Here is a 27,114-nt window from a genome sequence, read left to right as displayed (position 1 = left end):
AATACCTTCCCTGTCCCTTCAAAAGGGCTTTAAATAACTTAAGAGGATCAGGGCCCACCTACCTCTGGAGTCTGTTGCCACAGTGAACAACCAGATGCCTGTGGGGACCCTAAAAGCAGGACCTTAGTGCCAGAGCACTCTGCCCATTAGTGACTGCCAACAGTCAGAGGCATACCGCCTCTGGGTATAGTATATAGCTATCATGGCTAGAGGCCATTTCCTCCTTGAATTTGTCTAATCTTCTTTTAAAGCCATCCAAGTTGGTGGCCATCACTACAATAAGCAATAGAATTTGCGTAAGCCAGCTTCAGTACAAATGGCAACAACAAAAGTGACTAGCTCTCTCGAGTTCACTCTTGTGGTCAAATAGTCAGTTTCAGGGAATCCCTGAAAGGAGATGGAATGTCTCCCCGCAACCACTATCAACCATGCAGAAAAAGTTCAACATGACAAAACAAATGATATATTTTAGGTGGACTCCTTGCTTCCCCGTACTTTCTTCTGGGACTCTAGTCCAAGCGTCAGCAAACTTTTTCAGCCGGGGGCCGGTCCACTGTCCCTCAGACCTTGTGGGGGGGGGGCTGGACTATATTTTGGAAAAAAAAAATGAACGAATTCCTGCCCCACAAATAACCCAGAGATGCATTTTAAATAAAAGGGCACATTCTTCTCATGTAAAAACACGCTGATTCCCAGACCGTCCACGGGCCGGATTGAGAAGGCAATTGAGCCGGATCTGGCCCCCGGGCCTTAGTTTGCCTACCCATGCTCTAGTCTTAGGCAATTCAAATTACTTTCACTTGGTTTTTGACACAGAGCTTAAAAAGTAACATGCAAAGCAGCAGTGGGTGAAACTAAAACCCTCTCGTTATTTTGCACAGACCGCGCAGTTCATTCCATTCCAGATAAGTCTATTAATACACCTTCCTATTTATATGCTGGCTCCTTACAGCAACATAGTAGAGAGCTACAGCTGCATAACCGAGACGGAATAGGCGTCCTGCTAGCCACTTGGGAGAAACTGATCAGCTGAGATGGAGTGAGAGTGACAGGGATGCCTACAGACTACTCAACACACAGACCCCGGAAGAGCAGGGCTGATGGATCATAACTGCAGCGTACCAGAAGGGCAGGTCAATACTCTTACTGCAGAGGCAACACTATCTCAAAAAGCTGCCAGAAATGTACGCTCTGCGGCATAAATAGCAGCCAGCAAAGGTTTTTGGCGGAGGGATATGGGGCTTATTCACCCTGCAGCTTCCGCTTAGTCATCCAGCGTCGGGTAGAAACTCAAGGACAAGCAGCCGACATCCGACCACAAAAGAAACATTCTGGGGGGTCCTGATCTGAAGATGGAGAGCTCAAGAGGGACACACCTCAACATGGCTGCTGTGGCATCTCGTGTTGGAGCTGCCCGGTTGCTGCAGGCAGCCTTTGGATGTACCACGTTCAGCCTTGTGGCCCACCGAGGAGGGTTCAGTGCGGCCTACGGTACCTTCTGCATGTCCGTCTGGTGCTTCTGTTTCGCAGTCACCGTCTTTATCGTCACCTGCGAGTTCACACGCCTCCACAGCTGCCTGAGCATCTCTTGGGGGAATTTCACCGCCGCCTTCGCCATGCTTGCCACCCTCATGTCCATCACAGCTGCCGTGATCTATCCGCTGTATGTCGAGTTTGGCTGTCATTCCAACGGGTGCGAGGCGAGAGATTTCCGCATCTCGGCCAGTGTTTTCGCAGGGCTTCTTTTTTTCGCCTACGCCACGGAAGTATTCCTCACGAGGGCCAAGCCGGGACAGGTGACCAGCTACATGGCCACCGTTTCTGGCCTCCTGAAAATTGTCCAGGCTTTCGTAGCTTGCATCATATTTGGGGCTCTGGTGAACGGCAGCCAATACGACCGGTACGTGGCAACCCAGTGGTGCGTGGCTGTCTACAGCTTCTGCTTTGTGGTGACAGTGGTGGTGGTGGCCCTCAGTGTCACGGGAAAGACAGCCATGCTGAAGTGCCCCTTTGAGCGCTTTGTGGTTGTTTACACTTTTGTGGCTGTCCTGATGTACTTGAGCGCCGCAGTGATCTGGCCAGTGTTCTGCTTTGACCGTAAGTACGGCTCCCCACACCGCCCTTACCAGTGCTCCAGAGGCAAGTGCCCCTGGGACAGCCAGGTGGTCATCGCAGTGTTCACGTGTGTGAACCTGGTGCTTTACATTGTGGACTTAGCCTACTCACAACGCATCCGCTTCGTCTCACACCCCTAGTAGCCACAAAAAAAGCCATAAATGACTCAGGCAGCAGGAGTTTTGGGACCCGCCTAGAAAGCTGACATCCAGGGCACACCAAAAGAACTTGTCTTGATCGAAAGAGGCCTGATCATGAAAGAAACATAGTGATGCATCTGCAGCACCACCCTCATTTCCAGCAGATGTGTACGCTTGATGCATCAGTGACTCTACATGTTAATAGGTTTTGTAAGGCCTAGTACTAAGGGTGGGAAAAACAGGTTTTGGACCCTGAATTGTTCATCCCAAAATTGTTGGGTAAGTTAAAACTGCAAGAAGAATAGAAAAATATCTAGGCCCAAAAGAGCCAAAATCCCAGCTCAATCCATGAAATTCTGTTAAAGTGAAAAACGTATAACTAAACCTAATAGATTCTGTCAGAAATTTCAGACGAGGCAGGGGAAAGAGAGGGGAGATTACAACCACCAAGAAGACTGAGACCCTCGTCCACAGCCCAGAGTATGAAAATAACAATTTCCTTATGCATGTACTTGGTTGTTGGTGAGATGCACATTCCTGTTTGGAAGAGTTTGAGAAGTGAAGTGAATACTGTCAAGTTTGTAATTGACAATGGGTGTAGGGAAGGTTGCTGCAAGCTCTAAAATAATTACTTCCAGATTGTTTCCCTCAGTTTATTCCTTCAAGAAGCATCTGGGGATATTGCTATGCCTGCGGAAACTGTGGCTACACACAAGACATTAGCGTTTTGAACCAAAGCCAGACTTTTGAACCAAAACCACACTTTGAACCAAAGTATATTAATTTAGACAAAATAAAACTGTGGTGTTTTCGTTTTGCAAAAGTTAGGCAACAGACATTGTTTAATTCCACAAACGCTTGGCACCGTGCAAACTGCAGATTACTTAATGATCTAGAACATGACCTGGATTCACTGGTCTTTCACAATGCTGAAAGGACATGAGTAACATTTAAATACATCCAACCAAGTGCCTATTGTCCAACTCCTGGAGGTGCTGATTCTTGATTCCCAGCTGAGAAAACATGTCTGTATAAATGCATCATGGTGCAAAGAAGTGTGCTGGTCTCCTTTGGTGTGGATCAGGATCATCACCTGAATTCAGAGACATTTTCAAATATAAGAAGCCAAAGCAAGTAGTTTATTCAATAGCTTATATTAAATGTGCATGAATTAGGTAGGAAGGCTTTATTCCAATTTAGAATAAAAATAGCAAGTTGGCAAAAGTATTCTGTGTTTTCCTTAATTGGCAGAGCACCCTAGTCTTGCATTTATTCTCCTCCCTCAACCAACTCACTGTATATCCTCTCCTCCTCCTAAACATAAATGCACAGAAACACAGACCAAGTTTCTTCCCGTCTGGAAATACACAGTGATTTATGGTGTTTGAATGCCACTGCCTTGTCTAAGCGTATGCTCACATTGGTATCTTATAATGCAGTAAGGTCACAAACACACACACCCAGCCTGCTGCAGTTGAATCCACATTGGCACAGTAATGTTCACATTGGAGAGGGGGCAAGGATGTCTTCACCTGATGCATGGCCCTGCTCATGACTGCCTCCCATCAGCACATCAAACTGTCATCTGCACATGCGTGGTGGCAGTTAGGGTATGTTCACATTACCGCTTAACTCTGCATCCAGTTCTCTAGTCAGATTGAAGCTGATTTGAGAGGGGCAAGGAAGCATCAAGCAACAGCATTTGTCCAGAGACTGCAGGACCGGTATGAATTGTGGACTGGTATGAATTGTGCATGCTGCTTCAAAAACTAGCAGCTGGATGAGGAATAAGCACTAATGTCAACACACCCTAATATAGCTCAGATGCATATTAAAATGAAACAGAGCTAAAGTTACAGGGTGTGTGTGTGTGTGTCCCCTAAAGGTCTCATCTTCTCAGAGGGGGTGCTGTATTGGTCTTTTGCAGCAAAACAACAGTTTTGTGGCACATTTATTATGACATAAGGTTTAATGGACTACAGTCCATCAGATGCATAAAGTGCTACCCTGAGTTGATTGGAGAGAATGTGGGATTGCAAACAGTGAGGTAAGAAGGGAATGGAATGCAGAGAGGTACAGAGTGTGTTAATTATGTTATTAAGTGCACATTCACACACAAAAATTATTTGAAAACACAGACATTCTGGCACTGGTAAGAAACTTAATACAGATAGTGTGCTTTTTAAAAAACCCACCAGGGGTGCCACAATGAATAGACACATGCTCTGAGGCACCTTGTAGTCTCCTTCTGGCAACTCCTGCAGCCAAGTTGGTGCCAAACTTATTGCTCTGCATTCCTTTGAGAGCCAGTGTGGTGTAGGGTTAAGAGTGGTAGACTCGTAATCTGGTGAACTGGGTTCGTGTCTCTGCTCCTCCACATGCAGCTGCTGGGCTAGTCACACTTCTCTGAAGTCTCTCAGCCCTACTCACCTCACAGAGTGTTTGTTGTGGGGGAGGAAGGGAAAAGAGAATGTTAGCCACTTTTAGACTCCTTCGGGTAGTGATAAAGTGGGAAATCAAATCCAAACTCTTCTTCTTCTTTGGCATCAGCGAGGCCAGGGGGGGGTCTTGTCGTCTGAGCAGCCCAGGACCTGCATACACACTGCCCAGGCTTGCGCTCTGGAAAGGTCACTTCGTCGCTGCTAATGCAGTGGTTTGACTTCACGTTCGGAAGAGACACTCCATTGTCTCATGAGATGGACATATACCAACAACAACATTTTCAGTGTGACTTAAAGGGCCAGCCCAGGATATTTTCCACCTAAGGCAGTGCAGCAGTGGCACTCCCCGACCTCCATCAACATGCATGGTACCTAGAGCCAGTCAAATTATTCTGGTACCTGAGACAGAAAATCCCACAAAGGTCTCACTCCTTCCCTAGCAGTAAAAATACTCCAATAATAAATTAAACAACTTGCTGTTGTTTCATGGCACCTAGCAACAGCCTCTTTCTGCCTAACAATAGCACTAGCAGAGTGGCACATGAAACAAAATCTAGCTGGACAATAATACTCAGCTATACAGTTGCAAAAGGGATGCAGGTAGCACTGTGGTCTAAAACCACTGAGCCTAGGGCTTGCTGATCAGAAGGTTGGTGGTTCGAATCCCCATGACAGGGTAAGTTCCTGTTGCTTGGTCCCTGCTCCTGCCAACCTAGCAGTTCAAAAGCACATCAAAGTGCAAGTAGATAAATAGGTACCACTCCGGCAGGAAGGTAAACGGCGTTTCCGTGCGCTGCTTTGGTTCTCCAGAAGCGGCTTAGTCATGCTGGCCACATGAGCCGGAAGCTGTACGCCGGCTCCCTCGGCCAGTAAAGCGAGATGAGCGCCGCAACCCCAGAGTCGTCTGCAACTGGACTTAACGGTCAGAGGTCCCTTTACCTTTATACAGCTGTAAATAATTTTTTTTAAGTGTGTTGTAAAGTGCGTTATACAAATGTGACACTAGATGGTAATGGTGAGCTATGGCAAATTCAATAGTTTTTCAAAACATTTTTTTTAAAGCTTTTTCACAACTTTTTTTTATATATCTAGATTCCACCTATGTCTCCAATTGATTCTGAATAACAACTTGAGCCTGTCTTTCCGGGAGCCCCCTTACATTGAGCAGACTTAACGGGGGGAAGCAGACAGCAGTTAACTGCTCTGGTTCCTGTGCAAAGTGGAACGATTGGCGGCTGAAGTATGCAAGCTGTAGCAGTAAGCCTTTTAAATATTACTACCCATTAGTGGCCTAGTTTTTTCAATTCTGTATTTCATAATTTAAATGATGAGCTTCTTTTGCCCACTGAATGGCTGGATTGACTACTGTGAATTTACCAGGTTAAAAGGTGGCCATCCCAGCTGTAATGCGGGAAAGGGAGCACCCTCATAATACCAGAAGGAGTTCTAGAAATCTGCAAAATAGATTTCTGATTGCAATCCTGTTGTTTCTGAATGCAGAATAGGATTGTTTCTTCTTAATGCTGACATTTACAGCTTTGATTGGTGGTGGTGGGGACCCAGTTCTCTAGTTCTGCTTACTCTGAAGTAAGAGAGAGAGAGAGAGAGAAGTTTGAGGCTAACACCAGGCAAAATATGAGACCCAAGTCAGGATCTGAATGCATGATAAAATGATTCTGGAGGTGAGGAACATTTCATTGCAGAGCATCCCGTCCTTCCATTAATTTCCATCTCCCCAAATTGAATGTGTCAAACTTCCTTCCTTCCACAATTATAAACCTTGCCAAAAAAATAATATCTCTGCGTGTGCCTTCTATAGCTGGCAAATGGCTACTTTGCCAGAAGCTAAATTCACCCCTGCTTCCAGTCACTCTCCTCTTGCCACAAAACCTTGTGGTTCTTCTCCCACACTTCTTGTTTTCCCTATCAGCTACAGTTGACAAACACCAAAATAATTTATTAATAAACAGAATAAACCAATAGAGCATAAAGTAACACTACTTTAGCAGTTTGAAAGCAGCATAAGGTGGAATATTAATACTGAACTTGTGGTTCCACAACATTACAAAAAAATACCCAACTGGAAGTCAAAACCATCCATAGAAAATGACGGCAAGGAGGTTGAATGTCACCTAGCCCGAGCCCCTGCTCAGCATAGGATAGCCTCAAGCATAGCTGTCAAGCGTCCCTTATTTGAAGGGACAGTCCCTTATTCCAGCGCCATGTCCCGCTGCTGTCCCTTATTGATGGATGTCCCTTAAATGTCCTTTAATGATGTCCCTTAAGTTTCAAAGGAAGCAGCTCCTCTCCCTCCCTGCCAGCCGGCCATGGAGGAGGGAGGCTCCAACTGTGTTGCTTGGCTGTGTTGCTCACCCAATAAGAAGTCTAAGAACGACTGGGGGGTGGAGCTTGCATGCCTTGTGCTGATCAAATCAGCTGTGTTCCCTGGGGACTTGCCTTTGCTCAGTGCTTCCCAGCGGAGAGGTGATGGTGGTTGTCCTTGAAGCTTCGTTTGGCTGCTGGCTGGGCTTTCTGCCTTTGGCTCAGAGGGGCTCAGAAGTTGAACATACCTGTGCTGAGTGCTCGGATCGGAATCAGATGGATACGTCATCGACGGCCCACTCACCCTTGCCGGCGAAAAGGTCTATCTGGAGCGGGAGTACATGGTGGGGGAAAAGGAAAGGAGATCTCGTGGGAGGGGGGCTTTTGAATTTGTTTTGGAGGCTCCTTCAATTGACTTATGGGGGGAAAGAAAGGAGCTGGTTGACTAAAATGGTGGGTGACTGGCGATCTCGTGGCGAGGGGGGGAGCCTGTGTGTGTGTGGCTAGTTAATGCAAGCTGAGGGGGTTTTTGAATGCTGGACGTCATTTGTTGCACGTGCTGCTGCAAACTTTGCAATGCAAAGCCAGGCCGGGGAGCCATCTTAAGTTGAGGCTGCATAGGCCTTGTGGTGCATTTGATTCAGGTTCTATTCAGTTGAACCTCTGGTTACAAAGTTGGTTGGACAGTGTTCTCGAAGCTACCAGCATGAGTTTGACCAGACTGCAGGAGGACAGGAAGACTGGAGTGCCTGGAACAGGTGAGGCTGAAGGTCCCTTATTTTGGCTGCTGATCCCTTATTTTCAAGGCTGCTGGTCCCTTATTTTCAAATCTGTAAGTTGACAGCTATGGCCTCAAATGAAGAATTCCTCATTTTTCCTGCACATTTTTTACGCAGGATTTTGGTTAGTTTTGTAATCCTGTAGCAAACATCCTAAACACAGTTCAGGCAGGATAGCAATATAGTTGGGATAGAGGTCAAAGGATGATGAGATGTTTGCTGTGTTGTCTCAATTTGTGTAGCATAAGTGGCCATTGGGGGCATAGATCAGGTACATAAAATATGGGATGGGGAACTCACCTTGGTGCTAACCCCCGTTTCCCAAGTTTTAATTAAGTTTCTATTAATTAGCATTAATTAGTCGTTAATTAGGTTTCTAATTAAATCAAGAACTAAGGACAAATAAACTCCTAGGGCTTTCCTCTGCTCCTGCAGAAAGAGTGAGAATCACTGTGAATCACTTCTGCAGAGAGTGAGAAGGATGGAGCTAAGCAGTTCCATTGTGTACGATCAGCAAAAATAAAACAAAAATTTGCTCTGGGATTTAATCCAATTACTTCCCCATAGTTTTCCATATTTGCTAGGTACATTAGTACCAAACAGAAAGGTGGTGGGAAATGCTCATATTAGAATTACAGGCAGTCCACCGTTTACAGGGGTTACATTCTAAGGCAACTTGCGTGTCGGTGAAATCCCATATAACTGAAACCCATTGAGAAAGCCTGCAAACATCCAGTTCTGCCCCCGTTCCAACCTTTTAGCGACATCTTTATGGCACTTCTGCGTCAGTTCCAGGTTCAGTGCAATGTATGTATACATGGTCACACACATGTTGGACACGTGTAAGTGGGGGGCTGCCTGTACTGGCTAATTTAATACAAAGAACATTAGAAAGGAGCACTATTTCTGTAAAGGAACTATGGAAGAAACTGCAATAGTGCAATGGCATTTTGCTGATTTTCAGAGTGATAGCTATCGGGGTGGCACCGGAAGCTGTATAATGCTCAAGAGGATGCCCCAGTGTTGTTGCCACTATCCAATTCAGTGCTACGTTTGTCAGCCACAGAATCATAGAATTGGAACGGACAAGAGTCATCTAGTCCAATCCCCTGCAATGCAGGAATCCATTTTCTGCCTGGATGTTCCAATCCTCCACATATTCACTGTGTTAGGAACCAGCCAGGTCATCCGCCAGCTCCCAATGGAAGGTATTCAGCAGCTCATAGGATGCATCCTGAAGGAGACTTCCAGCTGAGTTGCACCACCAGCTATTTGATGTGCACCTGTGGTGCTGTGAACCCATTTACCCTCCAGAGAGATAAGAAACCCCCTTTGCTTGGTGGAGTTGAGCTTCTTGCTGTGGATGAGGGCAGTGGGCTCTAGGCACGCAAACCACACTGTGCTGTTGTTGCCCATGAAGACGTAGAGGTCCTGAGGGTCCAGGGTCAAGAAAGGCTGCAGGGTGACATCACAGTGCACGGGCTGGAGAGTCCTGGGCAGCTGCAGTTGATTCCAAGGGTCATTTAGTTTGGCCGTGGTGCTAGGGACACTGGTAGTGGTGTTGGCAGAGGAAGTGTATGGAGCTGCCTGCCTTTTTTGCTGTGTTCCCAGTGCCCTGAGGGCTTTGCATGACTATGGAACCACAGAGTGGTAGCAACACTTTCAGTATAGCACTGCAAGTAGAGCAGGGAGGACTGTAAGAAACCTAGAGGAGGATGTAGCAGAATGATCTGAGTCAGCAGCAAAAGCAGAAGGGCAAATAAAATCCCAGGTTTTGATACAATGAAAGATAAATATTTCTATCAGCAGAACAACAGGAGCTGGATTTTCTCACTTCTTGAAATCTGTTTAAACGCACATCTCCACAGGAACTTCCTGTGATTTCTGGAAATAAGTTAATATTAGGTCTGAGCATTTTGAGCACAAAGACAATAGCTTCCCTCCATGTGTGTGATGGTCCATTATTTTCTGCATCTGCCCATGTGAATTGGCAACGGATGAATGTAGGTTATGAGTTTTGTTTAGAATTGGATGCACCTAGAATTGGATGCACCCTGTTACTAGAGAGTAGTTCTCATCTGGTCCTTCCAAACATGTAGTCATGCTTGCCCTGGACAGAATCTCTTTATAGCGTACCTTTTCCTGCCTCTGCTCCACATCCTTAGCTGTCATTGATGGGGACAGAGAAGCACCAGGTATGATGATGATGATGATGATGATGATAATATTTCACAGACCTTAATGAGATATATCTGAACTGCCATAGAAAGCTGGGTGGGGATGTCTATGTGAATTATTGTATAGGCATGAAAATGTGATCTGTAAATATAAAACTGGTAAAACCCATAAACAATAAAAGATTATATTTCACAGACCAAGCATTACAATGACATATTAGAGGGGTCTGGGGATGCCCTTTTCAGAACTGCTTCCATGTCTCCAATACATGTACTTTTGCCTTACAGTGAGTGTGCTAGAAACCCATAGAAACTGCTGTGTGCCTGTAGAAAGTCAACTTCTGCAATTAATAGTTTGATTGAAGGTATGTGGATTTCCAGGCCTCTTGAACATAAAAGATAATTTTAAAAGATACCATTGCTCAAGGAGGAAGCTGATTGAAGATGCCAATATCTCCAAAATGGGAATTATCATAACATAACCTCTCTACCTGTATATTAATTGTGTAGAGGTTTTGATTATGAAACAGTATATAATTCCTATTAAATAAATACCTATGAAGACATTAAATGCAAAATGCTGAATGCGTTTTTTTAATGTTAGATTATGCACGTTATAAATAAAACCACAACTTTAACAGTAGCCTTTCCTCACACCTGCTATCCACTTTAAATCTTCTTTCCACCCTTTAAAAGTGTCATTGACAGTTGGAGCCATGCCACATGCATTCCTCAAAGTGTATACTGTTTAACACCAGCAGGATTCCAAGGCAATTTAAAATAAAAATCAAACAAAACGCAGAAGAAGCACGTCGGGAATGTTATGAATCAACAGCTGGAAAAGACCCCTCTCAAATGAGCTTAAACTCAAACTACAGTTGTAGCTTGTGTGCCCTGAAAGTAGAACTGAACTGCTCATAGTACCTCCTGACTGGTTGAGTGTCAGTACTCCTCCAAGTGTGGTTAATGAATCCTAGATTGGTTTGTACTGTTAGGAACTCACTCTGCAAGGATTCATTTTGCAACACACAACAGTATATTTGCACGTCGTAAAAGAATTTGACTATTAACACATTTGGCAGCACATATTAAAATAAGCTACCTGTTTACAATGATTATGGTATACCAGGACAGTGGACCCTACTATTCAGACACTGGTGGTGACCAGTCATTGCTTGCTTCCCTCATTTTGATTTCCTACATGGATATAATTTCCATGTAAGAAAACCACATGCATGCGATAATGTGCTATGAACTCACCCCTCTCTGTTCATCTTTGTGAATTAATTTTAGCATATATACAGTATATACTACTAAAATTAATATTCACAAAGATTTGAAATGTACCAAAATGTGAAATTATATCATATAAATTTTGATGGCAGAATTTTGACTTATAAATTAAAATTAGAAAATTGGATATGCCTTTTGATTTCAAAAGTAGACATCTGAGCACTTAGGTCTTGCTATCTATTGATTGCTTTGATTTTGGCAGTTGTCAAATGTGAAATCTTTTTTTAGTTGTCAGCTGTCAAATAATAAACATTGTTGCATTTGATTCAGCAAATATAATCAAATGTAATTTTACCATGTTGACAGGATAAGTAAATGTATTTGTTTGGCAGTAAACAGTAACAGTACAAAATAAAATCCAGAATTCAATACTTGCACATGCACATCATTTACAAATTTGTTTCAGTTATTGGTGACGTTAGAAAAACCTAATTTGATAAACAGATGTTAAAATCTATACAGTCATTAACATTAAAACTATATAAGTGATCTTCCCATCAGTTCTCTGCTATGAATGCATATAAAGTCAGCTATCAAATATCAAATATTAAATTCCATTGCATCCAAACTATGAAATGCAGTTAAATACAAAATGCCATTGGATGGCAGTCATCAAATACTGTTGATTATTTGAATAACCTTATCTCTCTCTTTTTTGATAGGACTTCTAGCATGGTAGATCAGGGGAAATACTGTGGACACAATACTATATTGATTTCAGCAAGAATTCTGACAATTCATGTGGGTTAGACAATGCAAGTGTTAAGTGGATTTGCAGTGTTCATCGATGTTACAAGTGGAGTAGCACAGGGTTCTGTTGTTTAACATGTTTATACACTATTTGGACTGAGTGGAGGGGATCCTAACCACATTTGCAGATAACATGAAAGTGGGTAGGGTAGCTTCGAAGACAGAAACAGGATTCAATATTTATTTATTTAAAGCATTTCAAGGTGCCTCTTCAGCTAACAAATGCCACCAATAAGAAATGTTCAGGTTTACAATCCAAACTAAAACACAGGAGGAAAAGGAAAACGTATTGCGAGGGAGGAGGAAAAAAGAAAGCTGAGACACGATTTTTTAGGTACAGAGTTCTTATAACAACCAGCTGGAATGGAAATGGAGCTAATAGGAGGAATTTTTTGGCACAATGGACAGAAAGGCCCTGCAGTCCAATATCTGTCTGTCTGTCTCTCTCCTACAGACTGATGAAATGGCTGCTGATGACTATTGAGCTTGGTGAAGCTGGTCTTTAAGCAGAGTACTGTAGATGGAAGAGACACTCCTCATGGGATAGCAGCTAATGGCCGTTGAGGGAGAAGCCAGATTATCTTGGATTATTGGTTTGTCTGTCATTAGTAGGAGCTAATAACATGAAAGAGTTTCCCTAGTGCTCTTATCTACTATATATTTTGGGGAATTGTTCACTATGCATTTGCACATCTTTTAAAACATCGTAACCAATTTTTGCATGATGGTTCCTGAGATCAAGGAGCAGGTGGTTTTGTTTGTTTGTTTTATTATTTATTAAAGAACAGTTTAATTGAACAAAATAAAATAAAAAGGAAAAGGAAAGGTATGCTATATAGTTATGAAAGTTAATAATTGCAAGGAGCAAGTTGTCATCTATGTTTGGATACCATTTTGAATCAAGATGGTGGAATCAGCCTTTCAAAACTGCACTGATAATAACCAAAACTTGCATTTTGCAGAGCAAGGAACGGAATTTTTCTGTCTGTATTTATATACAATTAGATGTGATTTTCAGTAAAGATGGCAGACTAAACCTTTCAAAACTGAAATGATTTCTTAGATTCTTAGGATTCCCAAGCAACATATGGTATGTGACTGCTAATGTAAAATAAAATAAATCCTGAAATACCATCCCTGGAATTTCTCGCCTGCATATAACCGAGGAAAGGAATCCAGAGCAGTCTGACAAGAGATTTGTGTTCATGCATTTAGTTCACAATAAATATCTCCATTGATGTATGTATTTGTACCTACAATTTTAACTATAGTCAGTCATGAGCAGAGTAAAACTGATTTCACGAAATGCCTAAAATAATTATTTATTGCTTCAAATCATTGCCTAAGTTTGGAAGTAGTGTGCTCTGTGGGACTGGAAGACTGGATGAGCAGCACAAAGCATGAACACGTGTGACTTTCGCAGCTGAGAGCTGCCCCATTTAAAAGGTCTCATCAACCTTACTGCATGGAACTGCATTAGAAGATACTGACATTCAACTCAGAAGATTCCAGGAGATTAAATGAGGAAAAGCACTGACGGAATTTGAGGCATGTGAACACATGGAGAGCTGAGTCTCAAACTGGCAGTACTCAACTGGTAAATCCAATGAAAGGTACAGAGGGTTTCTTTGGAGACTGTATTGCCTTCACTGCATAACTCCAAATATCTACAACTGGCAAGCTCTTATTTTACATAAGCCCCAAGACACTGAATCACAAATGGAATCTATTTTCAATCTCAGGGCTTGTTGTTTTTTAGGCAACACAATAAGCTGGCCAATTAAAAAACAAACCCTAGCTTCTTTGGATAGGCCATTCTATTCATATTGTTGCACGTCACCCCAATCTCTGAGCAGTGTGAGATTCCTGTCCCAGGCACTTACCCAGGGTTTGTGTTTCCTTTTGGAAATGAGGCACAGCGGAGACTGGGGTGTCTTTAGGATACATGGTTTATTTATACATACAGTGGTACCTTGGGATGCAAACGGGATCCATTCCGGAGCCCCTTTCGCATCCAGAATGGAACGTAAGATGCGACGGCGTGTCTGCGCGGGTCATGTTTTGCTGCTTCCGCACATGCGCGTGGCATCATTTTGAGCGTCTGTGCATGCGTGAGTGGCAAAACCCGGAAGTAACGCACTCCGTTACTTCCGGGTTGTTGCGGAGTGCAACCCGAAAGCGCTCAACTTGAACCCAAGGTATGACTGTATATACAACCTGAGTCTATGATGGAGGGATTCACAGCATTAACACCTTCAAAGTGTATTGTTTCTCCCATAGCCACAGCAGTGATCTGGCATGACTCTTTCACTGCAAACACAACTCTAAACTCTTGCTTTGTTCATCTAACAAACTGTGAGCTGGGGGAGGGGGGAGGGGGGGAGGGGCCCCACCCGTTTACCATCTCACACAGACCCCCTTTCCTTTGCTTCCCTTTATGGCCCATCACTCAGGCTATCACATCAACACAGGAAGCTGTTGCTGTTCTTTAGTCATTTAGTTGTGTCCGACTCTTCGTGACCCCATGGACCAGAGCACGCCAGGCACTCCTGTCTTCCACTGCCTCCCGCAGTTTGGTCAAACTCATGCTAGCCTGACATAAATTTTAACACTTGCAGGATCCAAGGGTTAGAAGGATCTTACATACAGCCTACTTCCTCTCGCCAACAAACTCACACAAATACATTTGTTTATGAGAAATTAATTCCTTAGTTCCTGCCATCAACGACAATTTTGATATAATGCAGAATAAGAGTTAGGCCTGGCAAATGACTGGAGGAATTAGCAGAAGCAAATAACATTTCTCACAGAACTTGTGAATGAAGGCAATGGGGTTGCAATGTTTATTTAAAACATTTATACCTCATCTTTCAGTTTGCCAGGATAGCTTCTAATAGCACAAGACACAGTATTAGGGCATCTATTTTTAAAACACACAAAATAGAATGCAACTAGGGGATTTACAACCACATTAAATGCTTGATGCAACATTTCAGTCACCCGTGAATCTATTTAGCTCTATCTCTGTTTTAGCCCAATACAAAGAGTAGGCTTCTCATTTCTTTGTATATATAATAGTTTTGACAACTACAGCTTCTGACAGCTCTGCAGCAATATACGGGATGTATCTGTCAACTTCTGTGTTCCACAAGAACTATGTATATTTAACACAGCAACCACCATATTGCGTATGTCACTGTGCTCCATACATTGGTAACTGCATGACTGGACTACTGTAATGCACTGCATGTGGGGCTAGTCTTGTGTTTGGTTCAGAAGCTGCAGCTAGTGCCAAGTTCAGCTGCTAAGGTGCTTAATGGAACACCCACTTTTGCACATATTACAGTGGTGTTGAAAGATCTGCAATGACTGCCTATTAGTTATCAATACAAGAAATGAACAAAGTACAAAACGAGCTGCTTGCCCCTTTGGTATTACATGTTATAGTATCAGAGTTGGAAGGGTCATCTGGTCCACCCACCGCAATGTCATGCAACACAGCCCTATCTCCAGTTACCTTTTGACATTTTGTGCTTTCCTCTGTGTATGTGTGCATGTGTGTGTTGTGTGTATACTAAAGCACATATGCAAACCAAACAGAAAAACAAGGAAAGGTTAAAAAAAATATCGCTTGGGATTTCTATGTCAAATGCGGTAAAGATTTGATCCAGTTTGGCTTTTCTGTGCGGTTGTGCATTAGATGAAGGAAATACACAATACATTTTGCTGCCTGAAGCAAAAGAGAACCTGTCCCCCACTCCTCATTCCAAGCACAAAAAATGACTTGACTAGGAACAGATATTACTTCAACACTGTCCTTCAGGACACCTGAAAGCATGGGGGGCAAGGGAGAGAGGGGCAAGCGCACCACCCTCCAAGGAGCTTGCACCCTCTCCCCATTGCTGGACACCTATTATTAATCTAGTTATTTTTCCTTCAGAGATCTTAACATGTGGGACAAAACTCACTCACCTAAAATGTACTGTGCCCCTTCTGTCCCCTCACCCAATGGTTGTCCTATGGTAGGACCTACATGATTCCTTCAGGATTATACAGGATAAAGCAACACTACAGTACTGTTTTTCAAATACTGCATGGAACCAACCAGTTATAGACCTGCTTCCAGCTGGTTGTGGAAAAGCAGTGCATCGGTAGTTCTAAAGGGCTCTAGTGTGGAAGGACCAAGTAGCTTACTGATTTCAGGGCACCTCTGAGCATATACGAAGTGAACTTCACTAAATAATCATAGCTGAATAATTACAGTTAGAAAGCAAAGTTTCTAACTCGAATAATCTGGTCTCTAAATAATTTTCAGTGCAGACACTTGTTTTAGAAATCACGAACTCATACCCACCAACATTTCTCCAATGGAAATAGGGACGTCCCATTCCCTAATGATAATTTTACTATTTATACCTCGCACATCTTACTGTGTTGCCCCAGCCACTCTGGGCAGTTTCCAACATATATAAAAAAATAATAAAACATGAAACATTTTAAAAAAGCTTCCCTATACAGGACTGCCTTCAGACGGCTCGGGGGTTGGATAACTCCAACATTTCTCCAATGAAAATAGGGACATCCTAAGGAAAAGTAGGACTTTCTGGGATCAAATCTGAAACCGGGACGGCTTCTCTAAATCTAAACGCCCCTGGAAAATAGGGACACTTGGAGGGTCTGCGAATACTGCACTTGAAAGAAGCATCTATATTATCACACCTCGTCGTTTAATCTGTTCCCCCAAGACTACGATTCCCAGGGGACAGCGCGGCCTCAAAGTTGTACGTATAGCTTGCCATCGGAAACGCCCAGATGGGCCGCAGCAGCCATTACCTGCTGAGAAATTACGCCGAAAACCAAGCCGTGGTATAGGTCCCTCACGGCTTCCGTTAAAGCATCGACTGATGCAACCGCAAACAAAGGTTGCTCCAATAGGCAGCTGGTGACCCGCCTCCTCAGCATTTGATTGAACGGGATGCCAGCGACGCCGCACCCCCTTCCCTCGGATTGGACGAGGTGTTATCGCTCTGTTCCCTTTGCCACGCGACGCCGCGTCCGCTCTTTTTTTCCTCCCACCCAAGGAGCCACGTGGGCGCTATCAGGTTTGTGCTCTGGGGAGCAGGTTGATCCCAAGCAGAGGCAGGGGATGGGGCGGGGGCTGCGAGTAACGCGGAACGGATCAAACCGAGACTTGGAGCGGGTGGAAGGAGGGGAAAGGGGCTTGGCGAGACAAAGGGGGGAAAGTGGGAAGCGAAGTGGAGCCGAAGGAAGGAAAGAATTGGGTGAACTGAGTTGTGGCGGCGAGTGAAGGGCGAGTGGTACAGAAGAGAAATCGCCTGGCATTTTTGTATTCTGATATACGTGAGCCCCACCTGGTCTGGCCAGTACCCTAAATCATCGCAGGCTCTAAAGACAGTCGGGTCGCTGGCAGGGAAACTTCTAATTTGTCGCGTTCTTATTCACTCCCAAGAATCCATTAGGTCACCTCCAGGCAACTGACACCATGAGTGTGGGATTCATCGGCGCGGGGCAGCTTGCCTTCTCCCTGGCTAGGGGTTTCACCGCAGCAGGTAGGCAGGCCCCAGTGCTTCCTGAAACAAGATGTAACATGAAATAAACAGTCAAAACTGCTGTCTGCATGGGATTCTTGGTATCAAAGTTCCTTATTTATATAACTTTATAGTTGTGATTTTAAAAAATGGAAATGATGTTAAATCCCCATTATGCATATTTCTTCTCCTGTCAGATGGGACAACCCTTATCTAGAGTGAGGTGTTGTGTTCAAGAGAAGTGTCTGGCCTGGGTGTGGGGGTGTGCTTTTATTTATTATTTGCTTTGTTTATTAACTCTCTATAACACCCGTCATCCAGTGATCACAAGGTGGTTTACAATATAAAAACACAAAATAATAGTATAGTAACTAACCACAACAACAATAACAACCCCCCCTTCCACAGTTTAAAGGGCCATGGATTTTTTAATTAAACAAAGTCTTGGGAGAAGAGGAATATTTTTGCTTCACACCTAAACGTATGTAACGAAGGTAGCAGGTGAGTCTCCCTGGGGAGAGCAGTCAACAAGCAGGGAGCCACCACAGAAAAGACCCACTCTCGTGTTGCTGGATCTCTCATGAAGGAGGCACTCGAAGGAGGGCCTCAGGTGATGATTGCAGGGTTCTGGGTCAGTTCATATAGGGAGAGGTGGTCCTTGAGGTATTGCAGTCCTGAGCTGTTTAAGGCTTTATAGGCCAAAACAAGCACATTGAATTGGGCCTGAAAACTAATTGGCAGCCAGTGCAGTCGGGCCAGCGTTGGCATTATGTGCTCAGACCTTCTTGTTTTTGTTAGTATATTGCAAAAGTCGGGGTACACACCCAACTTTAATCTTATGCTTCATTTTTGGAATGGTAAGCTAATTAATGAAATTCTGCCCATAATGGTGTTCCTGATAAATATCAGCCTCTCTGGAATAACCTGTTCTGCACTAAAGGATGTGCATTGTTTAAAAAATGCTAGCTGCTTAGAAACAAGAGTAGGTGGTGTGTACTGTCAGTTTTCCTTGAATTTATTCCTTTCATTTTAAATGTCCAGGTTGCAGCAACCATGGCCTGCAATCAAAACCTACAATGGGGATTCTTAAAGGCCTCCAAAGGATTAATATGAGAAGAAAAATTCTGTCTCCTTTTGCCAAGTGTCATTAGGAATGAAGTAATAAGACTGATTACAAAAAAAGGCCAACTATGCAAAAGTAGGCTTGGTTCGTCTCACAGATCTGGGAAGCATAAAGGTCTTAGGGGTGGTGATTCTAGGTGCAAATTATCTAGGCATTTGCCTGTTGGTATGCCACCTTCTAGAAATATATGTATCCATTCTTTAGGTGGGGGGGCATATAAGACCCCACAACTAACGGTTGCATAACATGAAGGGTAATGCTGTTCATGCTAACAGTCTTAATGGAAGGGATATGCTGAAGAGGGAGAAAATGCTCAATAGCTGTTGGCAGAAGACTGTGTTAAAGCTAAAATTGATCATTCTTCTTTCTAGGAGTTTTGGCTGCTCACAAGATAACAGCAAGTTCACCAGACACTGATCTCCCTACTGTATCAGGGTTGAGGGTAAGTGTCAGGAACTAAAAAATCTAATATTTCTTAACCCCACACCCTGTCCTCTTTGCATGTGGCCACCCTAGCTTTAAAATCAATACGAGCACTTTAAGCTGCTATGCCCATGCATTTAATAGTATTGGTGTGATTTGTTCTGATTGTCGCACAGCAACCAAAATTCTGCCGGATACATTTTTTGCTGACTGCAGATTCTGAACTCTTCACATAGAGAACATTGCAGCTCTTGGTCTTGATGTAATTAGGCATAAGTAACCGAGGCCATGTCTATTTATCCAGGCATGGCTGCAGTAGGTGAACCAGATGAAGCTGATAAAATGTACTGGACACTAATGTTGCCTGAGTATTTAAGGATAAAGCAAAGTCCAGGAGCATCTCCCAATTGTGCACCTGATCTTCTATGGGGAATGCAACCCCATCTAGGAGAGTCTATTTAGGACACTTCATCCATATTGGCAGAAAAACCCAAGCAGTAGTGCAGTTTCGTCTCTGCCTCCCACATTCACTGTCTGTTTGATATGTAAAGGACAAAGTCCTGTGACCTTGATGGTGACTGGCAGAATGTGTGTTTAGTTCATCCATTTCTGAAATTTTCAGTAAACTAGATCCTGCCTAATTCTAGGCTGACCCCGCATGTCTAAATCCTATTGTTATTCTTGTTACGCTTCACCTGTTCCAACTCCTATATTCCAGAAAATGGGTGTGAATTTCACTCTAAGCAACAAAGAGACGGTTAAAAACAGTGACGTCCTGTTTCTGGCAGTGAAACCTCCCATAATTCCATTCATCCTGGATGAGATTGGCTCAGATATAGAGGATCGGCACATTGTGGTCTCATGCGCTGCTGGGGTCACGATCAGCTCTATTGAAAAGGTAAGAGACTCACAGCCCTTCCTTTCTAGCAAGTCTTTTCAGGTGAGGCTGAGTGTAGGAACAAGGTAGCCTCTGGACTCTTTCCTGAAGACCAGACTAGAAACTGATGGTGACAATCCTGTGACTTGCTCCAGTCAACTAGAAGGCAGGGGTGAGGATCAACCTGTGCTTTACTTTCTTACACCCCCTCTGCCAGAGCACTTTCCTGCTAGCCAGAGCCACTCCTTAGTAGGGAGCTTAGCTGAATTATTATTTAGTCATGATTTAAAAAGCAAAGTTTAACTCCCCTTTATTGAAGAATTCCGGGGTGGTGTATTGAAATGTGAATAAACCTATTCCATACGTCATAGGTGTTATCAAACTAAGTTGTGCTCAGAGTAGACCCACTGAAATTAATGAACGTAAGTTTAAAAGTCCATATCAGTGGATCTACTCTGAGCAGTGCCGGGGGGGGGGGGTAGGGGAAGGGGACCATTTGGTCTGGGACCTCAAGCTGAAAGGTGGCTTTAAATTTAGACACCTGCTAATTTTTTTGGCGTCCGTTAAGTTTTGCAACTTGTTTTTATGTTCATTGGATCAAATTATGACGCAATTTCTCAGTTTAGAATTACAAATTTAAGCAAATGGGAGATGTGATTTGGTAAAAGACATGCAGCTTTTTTGTTAACTGATACAGATTTTGTCATATGCTTAGCATCAGCACTGAGATTGCATGAAAGCGAGATTTTTTTAAATCTTTCACTCTTCTTTTTTTCTTTTGCTGCCTCATTTTGTTATCACGTGTCATCATTTTTCCTGTGGCTGCGTTTATTATGGCTGAGGGGCTTCAAAAGCTGCAAGTGTTCCAGGCCTCCCCAGGCTTCTTAGCGAGCCTGACTGTGTATGACTATCATTGCTTATATCCCCATATGAATACAATAATAAAAACCACCAATGAATATAAAGCAAACCACAGAATAAAAAAAAACAGACTAAAACACCTCCATTGTACTATTGGCTGCAGAGACTCAGTTGCAGAGCACTTTGTTGCCACATCAGAGACACATTCTTCATTTTTCACAGGATGGTGTCAGCGGTGTATAGCCTCTAGATGTGATCTAGAACCCTGAAAATGGTTATCTCTGCCCTCTGCTAGAAGAGCTCATTTTGAATGCAAGCTGTATGTTAAATATGCTCACTTGTCTCTCCTATTTCTCTTTATCTCAAGAAACTTTCTGCCTTCTGCCCCACCCCGAAAGTGATCAGGTGCATGACCAACACACCTGTGATTGTAAGAGAAGGAGCTACTGTCTACGCTACGGGGACCCATGCTGACGTAGAGGATGGAAAGCTCTTGGAACAACTGATGGCTAGTGTGGGCTTCTGCACTGAGGTGGAAGAAGACTTGATAGATGCTGTCACTGGACTCAGTGGCAGTGGACCTGCTTATGTAAGCACCATCTCTTCCCTGTATGAAGCAAAAAGAACTTAGTAGGCAAGGGGGAATTTTAAGTGCAGAAACGATGCTTGTGGTATCCTTACATTTTCACAGAAGGCAGATCAGCCTGCAGTACATTTTTTAATTAGGTACGCAGGTGGCGCTGTGGTTTACACCACAGAGCCGCTTGGGCTTGCCAATCATAAGGTTGGCAGTTTTAATCCGCTTGATGGGGTGAGCTCCCATTGCTCTGTCCCAGCTCCTGCCAAGGTAGCAGTTTGAAAGCATACAAGCGCGAGTAGATAAATAGGTACTACTGTGGTGGGAAGGTAAATGTTTCCATGTGCTCAGGCTTCCGTCATTATGTCCCGTTGTGCCAGAAGCAGCCACATGAACCAGAAAAACTGTCGGCAGACGAATGCCGGCTCCCTTGGCCTGAAAGTGGAGATGAGTGCCACACCCCATAGTCGATTTTGACTGGACTTAACTGTCCAGGGGTCCTTTACCTTTACCTTTTTTTGATTAGGCATTTATAGCAGCATGTTGAACCTCTAGAACATTGTCTGAGCTATGGACTTTTCAGTTGCTTAATGGATTTGAAGATAAACCAAGACCAAGAATCAGTTAACATTTGGGAGTGCCTGGTGGATAAATAGTCTCAATAGTCATAGGCACCGTTTGGATGGGAGCTGCCTCCAAAATAAACTTGTTTATGCAGAGGTAACTTTCAGGAATATGAGGTCTGCCTTCCTTAGAGTGTCTATCCTGGCTTCTTCCTTTTTTCTGGCAGAGGAAAGATGACACTTAAGAAACAATCTGTGTTTGTGGGTGGACAAACTTTTGGCCACTTTGGGGGCCACACTATGATGGTAGGTGGGTGGTCATGGACCAGATCAGATGCTCCCACACACTCATTCTCACACACATGTTCAGTTTATATGAGGAGGATGTCCCTCCCTGTGGCTTCCTCCTCGTAGAATTTGTACTCCCTCTGCCAATCTTCCTATCAGCTGCTGGGGGAGCACAGTTGTTGTATTAGGGCAGCATAGGGTAGGATATCCCTGCACACCTTTCTTCCCAAGCAAATCACATTCCACAGCCAGTCAGGCAGTGGGGAATTTGGCAGTGGAGGGGCAGCTTGGGCACCCAAGGCAGCACTCCAGGCCTCTGAGGGTTGCATGCAGCCTGTGGATTGTCTACCTGTAAGCTAGATGGTAAAGTCTGTCTCTTCGCCCTGTCCCCCTTGGTTGCATTTCATATCTTTATTTTCTTGTGATAACTTCTGTTCTCCTAGGCATTCACAGCCCTGGATGCCCTGGCAGATGGAGGTGTGAAGATGGGCCTTCCTCGCAGGCTAGCCGTCCGGCTGGGAGCTCAAGCTTTGCTGGTCAGTATTTCACCTTGTTTGCTGCTTCTTCAAGCTATGTCCACTCTGCCTTTTCAATATTTGGTCAGAAACATCTCCCAGCGCTTCTATTCCATTTATCTCAAAAGGCAGTATTTATGAAAGCACCCTGCACCATGTTGCTTTCTTCTATTCTTGTTGCAATTGCAAGAAGGAAACAAAGGCACTCTGGGAAAGGCCCAGCTGATGTCTGTGATGGTGTTGGCTTCAGTCCTGTGCAATGCAGGTCAGGCTTTTTTGCAATCTTTTCAGAATTTTCCAGTTTTGAAGCAGGTGTTGCAATTCTTCTGGTTTGTATACTTGTGAATAGTTTTTGAAATCGCCTTCAGTATTTCCATAGAGAGGCTCTGTGTGTGTGTGTGTGTAGCTGCCACTTCTGATGAGCTTTTCGACTCATCTTAATGCTGCAGGGAGCTGCCAAGATGCTGTTGGATTCAGAGCAGCACCCCGGACAGCTGAAGGACAATGTTTGCTCACCTGGGGGTGCTACCATCTACGCCCTGCACTTCTTGGAGAGTGGTGGCTTCCGTTCACTCCTCATCAATGCTGTGGAGGCATCCTGCATCAGGACAAGGTACATGCCGGCATGGAGTCTTAAGAGCTGCCCTGCCTTAGCTGAGCCTCCTGAGCAGCTCACAAGCTTTTCCCTCTTGCCCCAACAGGGAACTACAATGCTTGGCTGACCAAGAGAAGGTCTCCCCGGCCGCTGTTAAGAAGACCTTAATGGATAAAGTGAAACTAGAGTCTTCCTCTGCCAACAAGGTCAGCTTATTCAGCAAAAAGAATCCTGGCAGCAAGAAGCAATGAGGAGGCCTGGGCCTTGCCTAGCCAACACTTTCCTTTCCCTTTCAGGGGAATCAGTAGCTTAAGCCATTTTTTTGTGGTGGGGCCTAGCCTGGTTTCGCGGCTGCAGGAGAACGGGGTTTTAGCATCCAGATGTGATTAATTAAAGGGTAGCAGGGACCAGCATTTCTGGGGGCTGAGCAGGAGGCAGACTGTCACCAGCACCACTTTCCATTGGGTGGGTGACTGTGTGTACTTCTGACCTTGAGGGATTTTGCTCCTGTAGTTGTGATTACGGTGTTTTGTTATTTACATCCTCCTCCCTTCCTCCGGGGCACACCCTTTTTGTTAATCTTTTCATCAACTTCGTGAACAGTGCTATTTTTCTAGAAAAAGAGGTTCACCATGAACACCTCCCTCATTCTTTTAAAATGGCAATGATGCCTACCTGAGAGGTGCCGGAACTGAGTTCCAGAGAGTTTTGGCTGAAAAAAAGCCCTGCTTGTGAGGTACATTGCCCTCAGAGACAATGGCTGGCCCAAGGTAACCTGGGGAGCACCATGTCTAAGCAGAGATTTTAACCTGGTCTCTCCCAGTCTCTTTGGCTGTCTTCTGTGGCTGTATCAGGCTGGTAGACATTCACTGGTATGGGCACACTTCTTATTTAATAGGCCAGGGACTTGACCCCAGGCAGGCCCTTCAAGTCCTGGCAGTTGTTGTATATCCCATTTTCATGAAATAGTGGCTGCTGTACAGTCTGCAAGGTACTCTGGGCTTCGGGCTATAGCAGCCTTGTTTTTTTTTACTCCTCACTGCAAACTGGATTGCCACTGTTCCCCACACACTGTTTGTCTCACTTTGTATAGAGGACCCCAAATTTCCTTGGCAGCTCCACCTGGACAGCCCCTACCATGCTGCCCACAATAGTAGTAAAATAAAATCTCTCACAATTTTTCTGTTTCTGCCTCCTTCCAACTTCTCCTATTCTTGCTAGGACTTTTGCATTGGCTACATATATGCCGTTCTCCTGTTACCAGCAGAAGTAGATGTCCATATAGATTAAAAGTCTGGTGTAGCTCAGCTACTAGAGAAACTTAGGAAACTGCCTTATGCCAGGCCAGACTCCTTGCCCATCTACCTCTGTATTATTTCCAACATTGACTGACAGCAACTCTCCAGGGCAGAGGAAGGGCTTTTACATTGTCCGCTACCCAGCCCTTTTTAACTGGACATGCCAGGGAGTTCACCATGCTCCCCCTGGCTGTTGGGAGTTGTAATCCTGCAACATCTAGAGGTCCACAGGTTCTCCATCCCTGCTCTAGCTCTGTGAGTATGGTTTAGTAATGACAAGCTAGAATCAAACCGTGGTTTCCAGATGTGTCAGAACTGGCCTGCTGTTTCAACTACATTTGCTTGCTTTTTATCTTCCTTCAAAGGTGCTGTTTTCATATATAGAGAAGAGGTTTTAAAAATGTGTTTGGGGTTGTTGGTGGTCTTGGGGGTTTTTTGTTTTTTTGTTTTGCTAATGACACTTGCTCTAGAAACAAACACTTAACCTCTGGGAAGCTTTATGTAGAATACCTCATGATCCTTTCAAAATATGCTGGTTGTTATTTGTAACTTGTTTACTTCAAGGTGCTCAGGAGCTAACTCCTCAGACATTCGCTATTCCTCCTCCCAGCTCCAACAGAAAGCCTTTGTCCTTCAAGGCTCTGCCCCTCTAGCCTCTTCATATGGTAATGATTGGAATAACGAACCTGGCGGGTGGGTGAAAGAAATACAGTGGACCAGGGTCACGCTTGGATAGATGATAAGACAGACACCTGAGGATACAGTATTATTTCCTAGATACTTGCTGGGTTTCCTGGTTCTTGCTTATTGGAAGGTGTGGAGATGGGGAGCATTATGTTCAGTCTCTCTAGGGGCGTATTCCACTCCCCACCCCCATTTTCCTCTGGAGAATAAACTCTGTGCTTCTCAGCCTGAGGCTTGGTGTGTGGACTGTGTGTTTATTACCTGTGTTCCTTGCTCAGAGAGGCCAGAACATGATAACTTCTCTCAAGGACGGTGTGTGTGTGTGTGTGTGTGTGTGAGAGAGAGAGAGAGAGAGAGAGAGAGAGAATGATTTATTTGTGAAAGTGGGGAGACATGGATGTTCCACTTAAAATGAAAAAATGGTCAGCCTGCCAAGACCACATATAACGCAGAGCAATACTTCTGTCAACTTCTGATCATTTGAATGGGCAATAGATGCAGCAAGATTAGTACGCTTAATTATCTCTTTTAATGTGTGTGGATATAGATATGCTGTATACATACTTTTTCATTTCACCTGATGAAGATCTCTGTGTAATTGGTAACTTTTAAAAATACTCCCAATAGAGACTGCCTCCTCACTTACTGTATATTTTTTAAAGACACAAGTCTTTGGGGAAGTCTGAAGGCCTAACAAGGGACAGGATCCTGAATAATACTTCTGAGTAGATCCATTCAAATAATGAACTACAGTTACTTCAGTCCGTTGATTAGCCTGCAACTGCTTTCTGATGGTGGAAGTTGTTTTCTTAAAAGTGGAGGAATTATAATCAGTATTGCTTTTCGGTGGAACTGCTTGAAAAACATTTATTCTTAACCAACTCTCTCTGCCTGCTGCTGATATTGCTGCTCCTACGTACATCTGGCCCAGGGTTCCATAACTTCACCAGGACAACTGTGATCCTGCAGAACTGTTGCAACCATACACAGAAAAAACATAAGAGATACATTTCTGTGTGCATAATTACTGTTTGTGCACACAGTTATTGGTGCCAGAATCCCCAAAACTGCTGATCTTAAGCAGGAAATGCTGAACTTTTCCCTGTCTGGGTTTAAACATGCTATACAAGATGTTCCACCAGAGGGAGGGCTTACATAATTTTGAAGGTCCAGTACCTTATTGATAAATTGCTGTAATGCTGCGATTCTAAACACACTTAACTATGGCTCACTTCTGAGTGAGCATGCTAAAGATTGTGCTACATAAGCCTCAGTCCAGTCCCTGAAGATATTGCGGGGTTTGTGGGTTTGTTTGTTTTCTTGCCAGGGTATGGTTTGGGAAGAGTTGTGTGCTCCTAAATCTGTCATTTTTCTAAATAATTGAAAGTAACCTTTTTTTACATTCCTTCTGCCATGGATGGAGCCTCTGCTCCTGCAGTCGCTTATTTTTCTTATTCTTATTTGGAGTCATCAGTGCTTGTTTTTCTAAAAAAATGTTTTGCTGTACTCTTACTTTCCTACTCATATTGAAATACTGCCCCTCAATGAGGCCAAATCGAGATTCACAAAATGTTTAGGGGTATGTGTACCCCTGCATCCCGCCAGAAAAAAGCACTGGGAGTCATTATGCATAAATGACATTTTTTCCCCTTTGAATAATCAGTACTGGTAATACAAATAGAGGAATATGGTTGCTTAGGTTTGAACATACCATGCATCTGATTTGTGTTTTTTTTCCCCTGCC

The 27,114-nt window shown here is 43.9% G+C and overlaps 2 protein-coding genes across 2 annotated transcripts; both read left to right on the top strand.

Annotated features, from left to right (window-relative positions):
* The first annotated feature begins 603 nt into the window (after nucleotides 1-603).
* MYADML2 (myeloid associated differentiation marker like 2) lies at nucleotides 604-4,534 on the top strand. Its single transcript, XM_053375721.1, has one exon. The coding sequence runs from the start codon at nucleotides 1,353-1,355 to the stop codon at nucleotides 2,253-2,255; it is 903 nt and encodes a 300-aa protein (XP_053231696.1). The 5' UTR covers nucleotides 604-1,352; the 3' UTR covers nucleotides 2,256-4,534.
* A 12,959-nt stretch (nucleotides 4,535-17,493) lies between these two features.
* PYCR1 (pyrroline-5-carboxylate reductase 1) lies at nucleotides 17,494-25,601 on the top strand. Its single transcript, XM_053375720.1, has 7 exons — nucleotides 17,494-17,587; nucleotides 19,061-19,131; nucleotides 19,831-20,010; nucleotides 21,218-21,439; nucleotides 22,722-22,814; nucleotides 23,243-23,406; nucleotides 23,495-25,601. Exons 1-7 carry the CDS (start codon nucleotides 17,521-17,523, stop codon nucleotides 23,637-23,639), a joined length of 942 nt encoding a protein of 313 aa, XP_053231695.1. The 5' UTR covers nucleotides 17,494-17,520; the 3' UTR covers nucleotides 23,640-25,601.
* The last annotated feature ends 1,513 nt before the right edge of the window (nucleotides 25,602-27,114 follow it).

The sequence above is a fragment of the Podarcis raffonei genome, chromosome 2 (assembly GCF_027172205.1).
Source record: "Podarcis raffonei isolate rPodRaf1 chromosome 2, rPodRaf1.pri, whole genome shotgun sequence".
Taxonomy (NCBI): Eukaryota; Metazoa; Chordata; class Lepidosauria; order Squamata; family Lacertidae; genus Podarcis; species Podarcis raffonei.
Note: the sequence above shows the minus strand (reverse complement) of the source record. Positions and strands in the feature narration are given on the sequence as shown.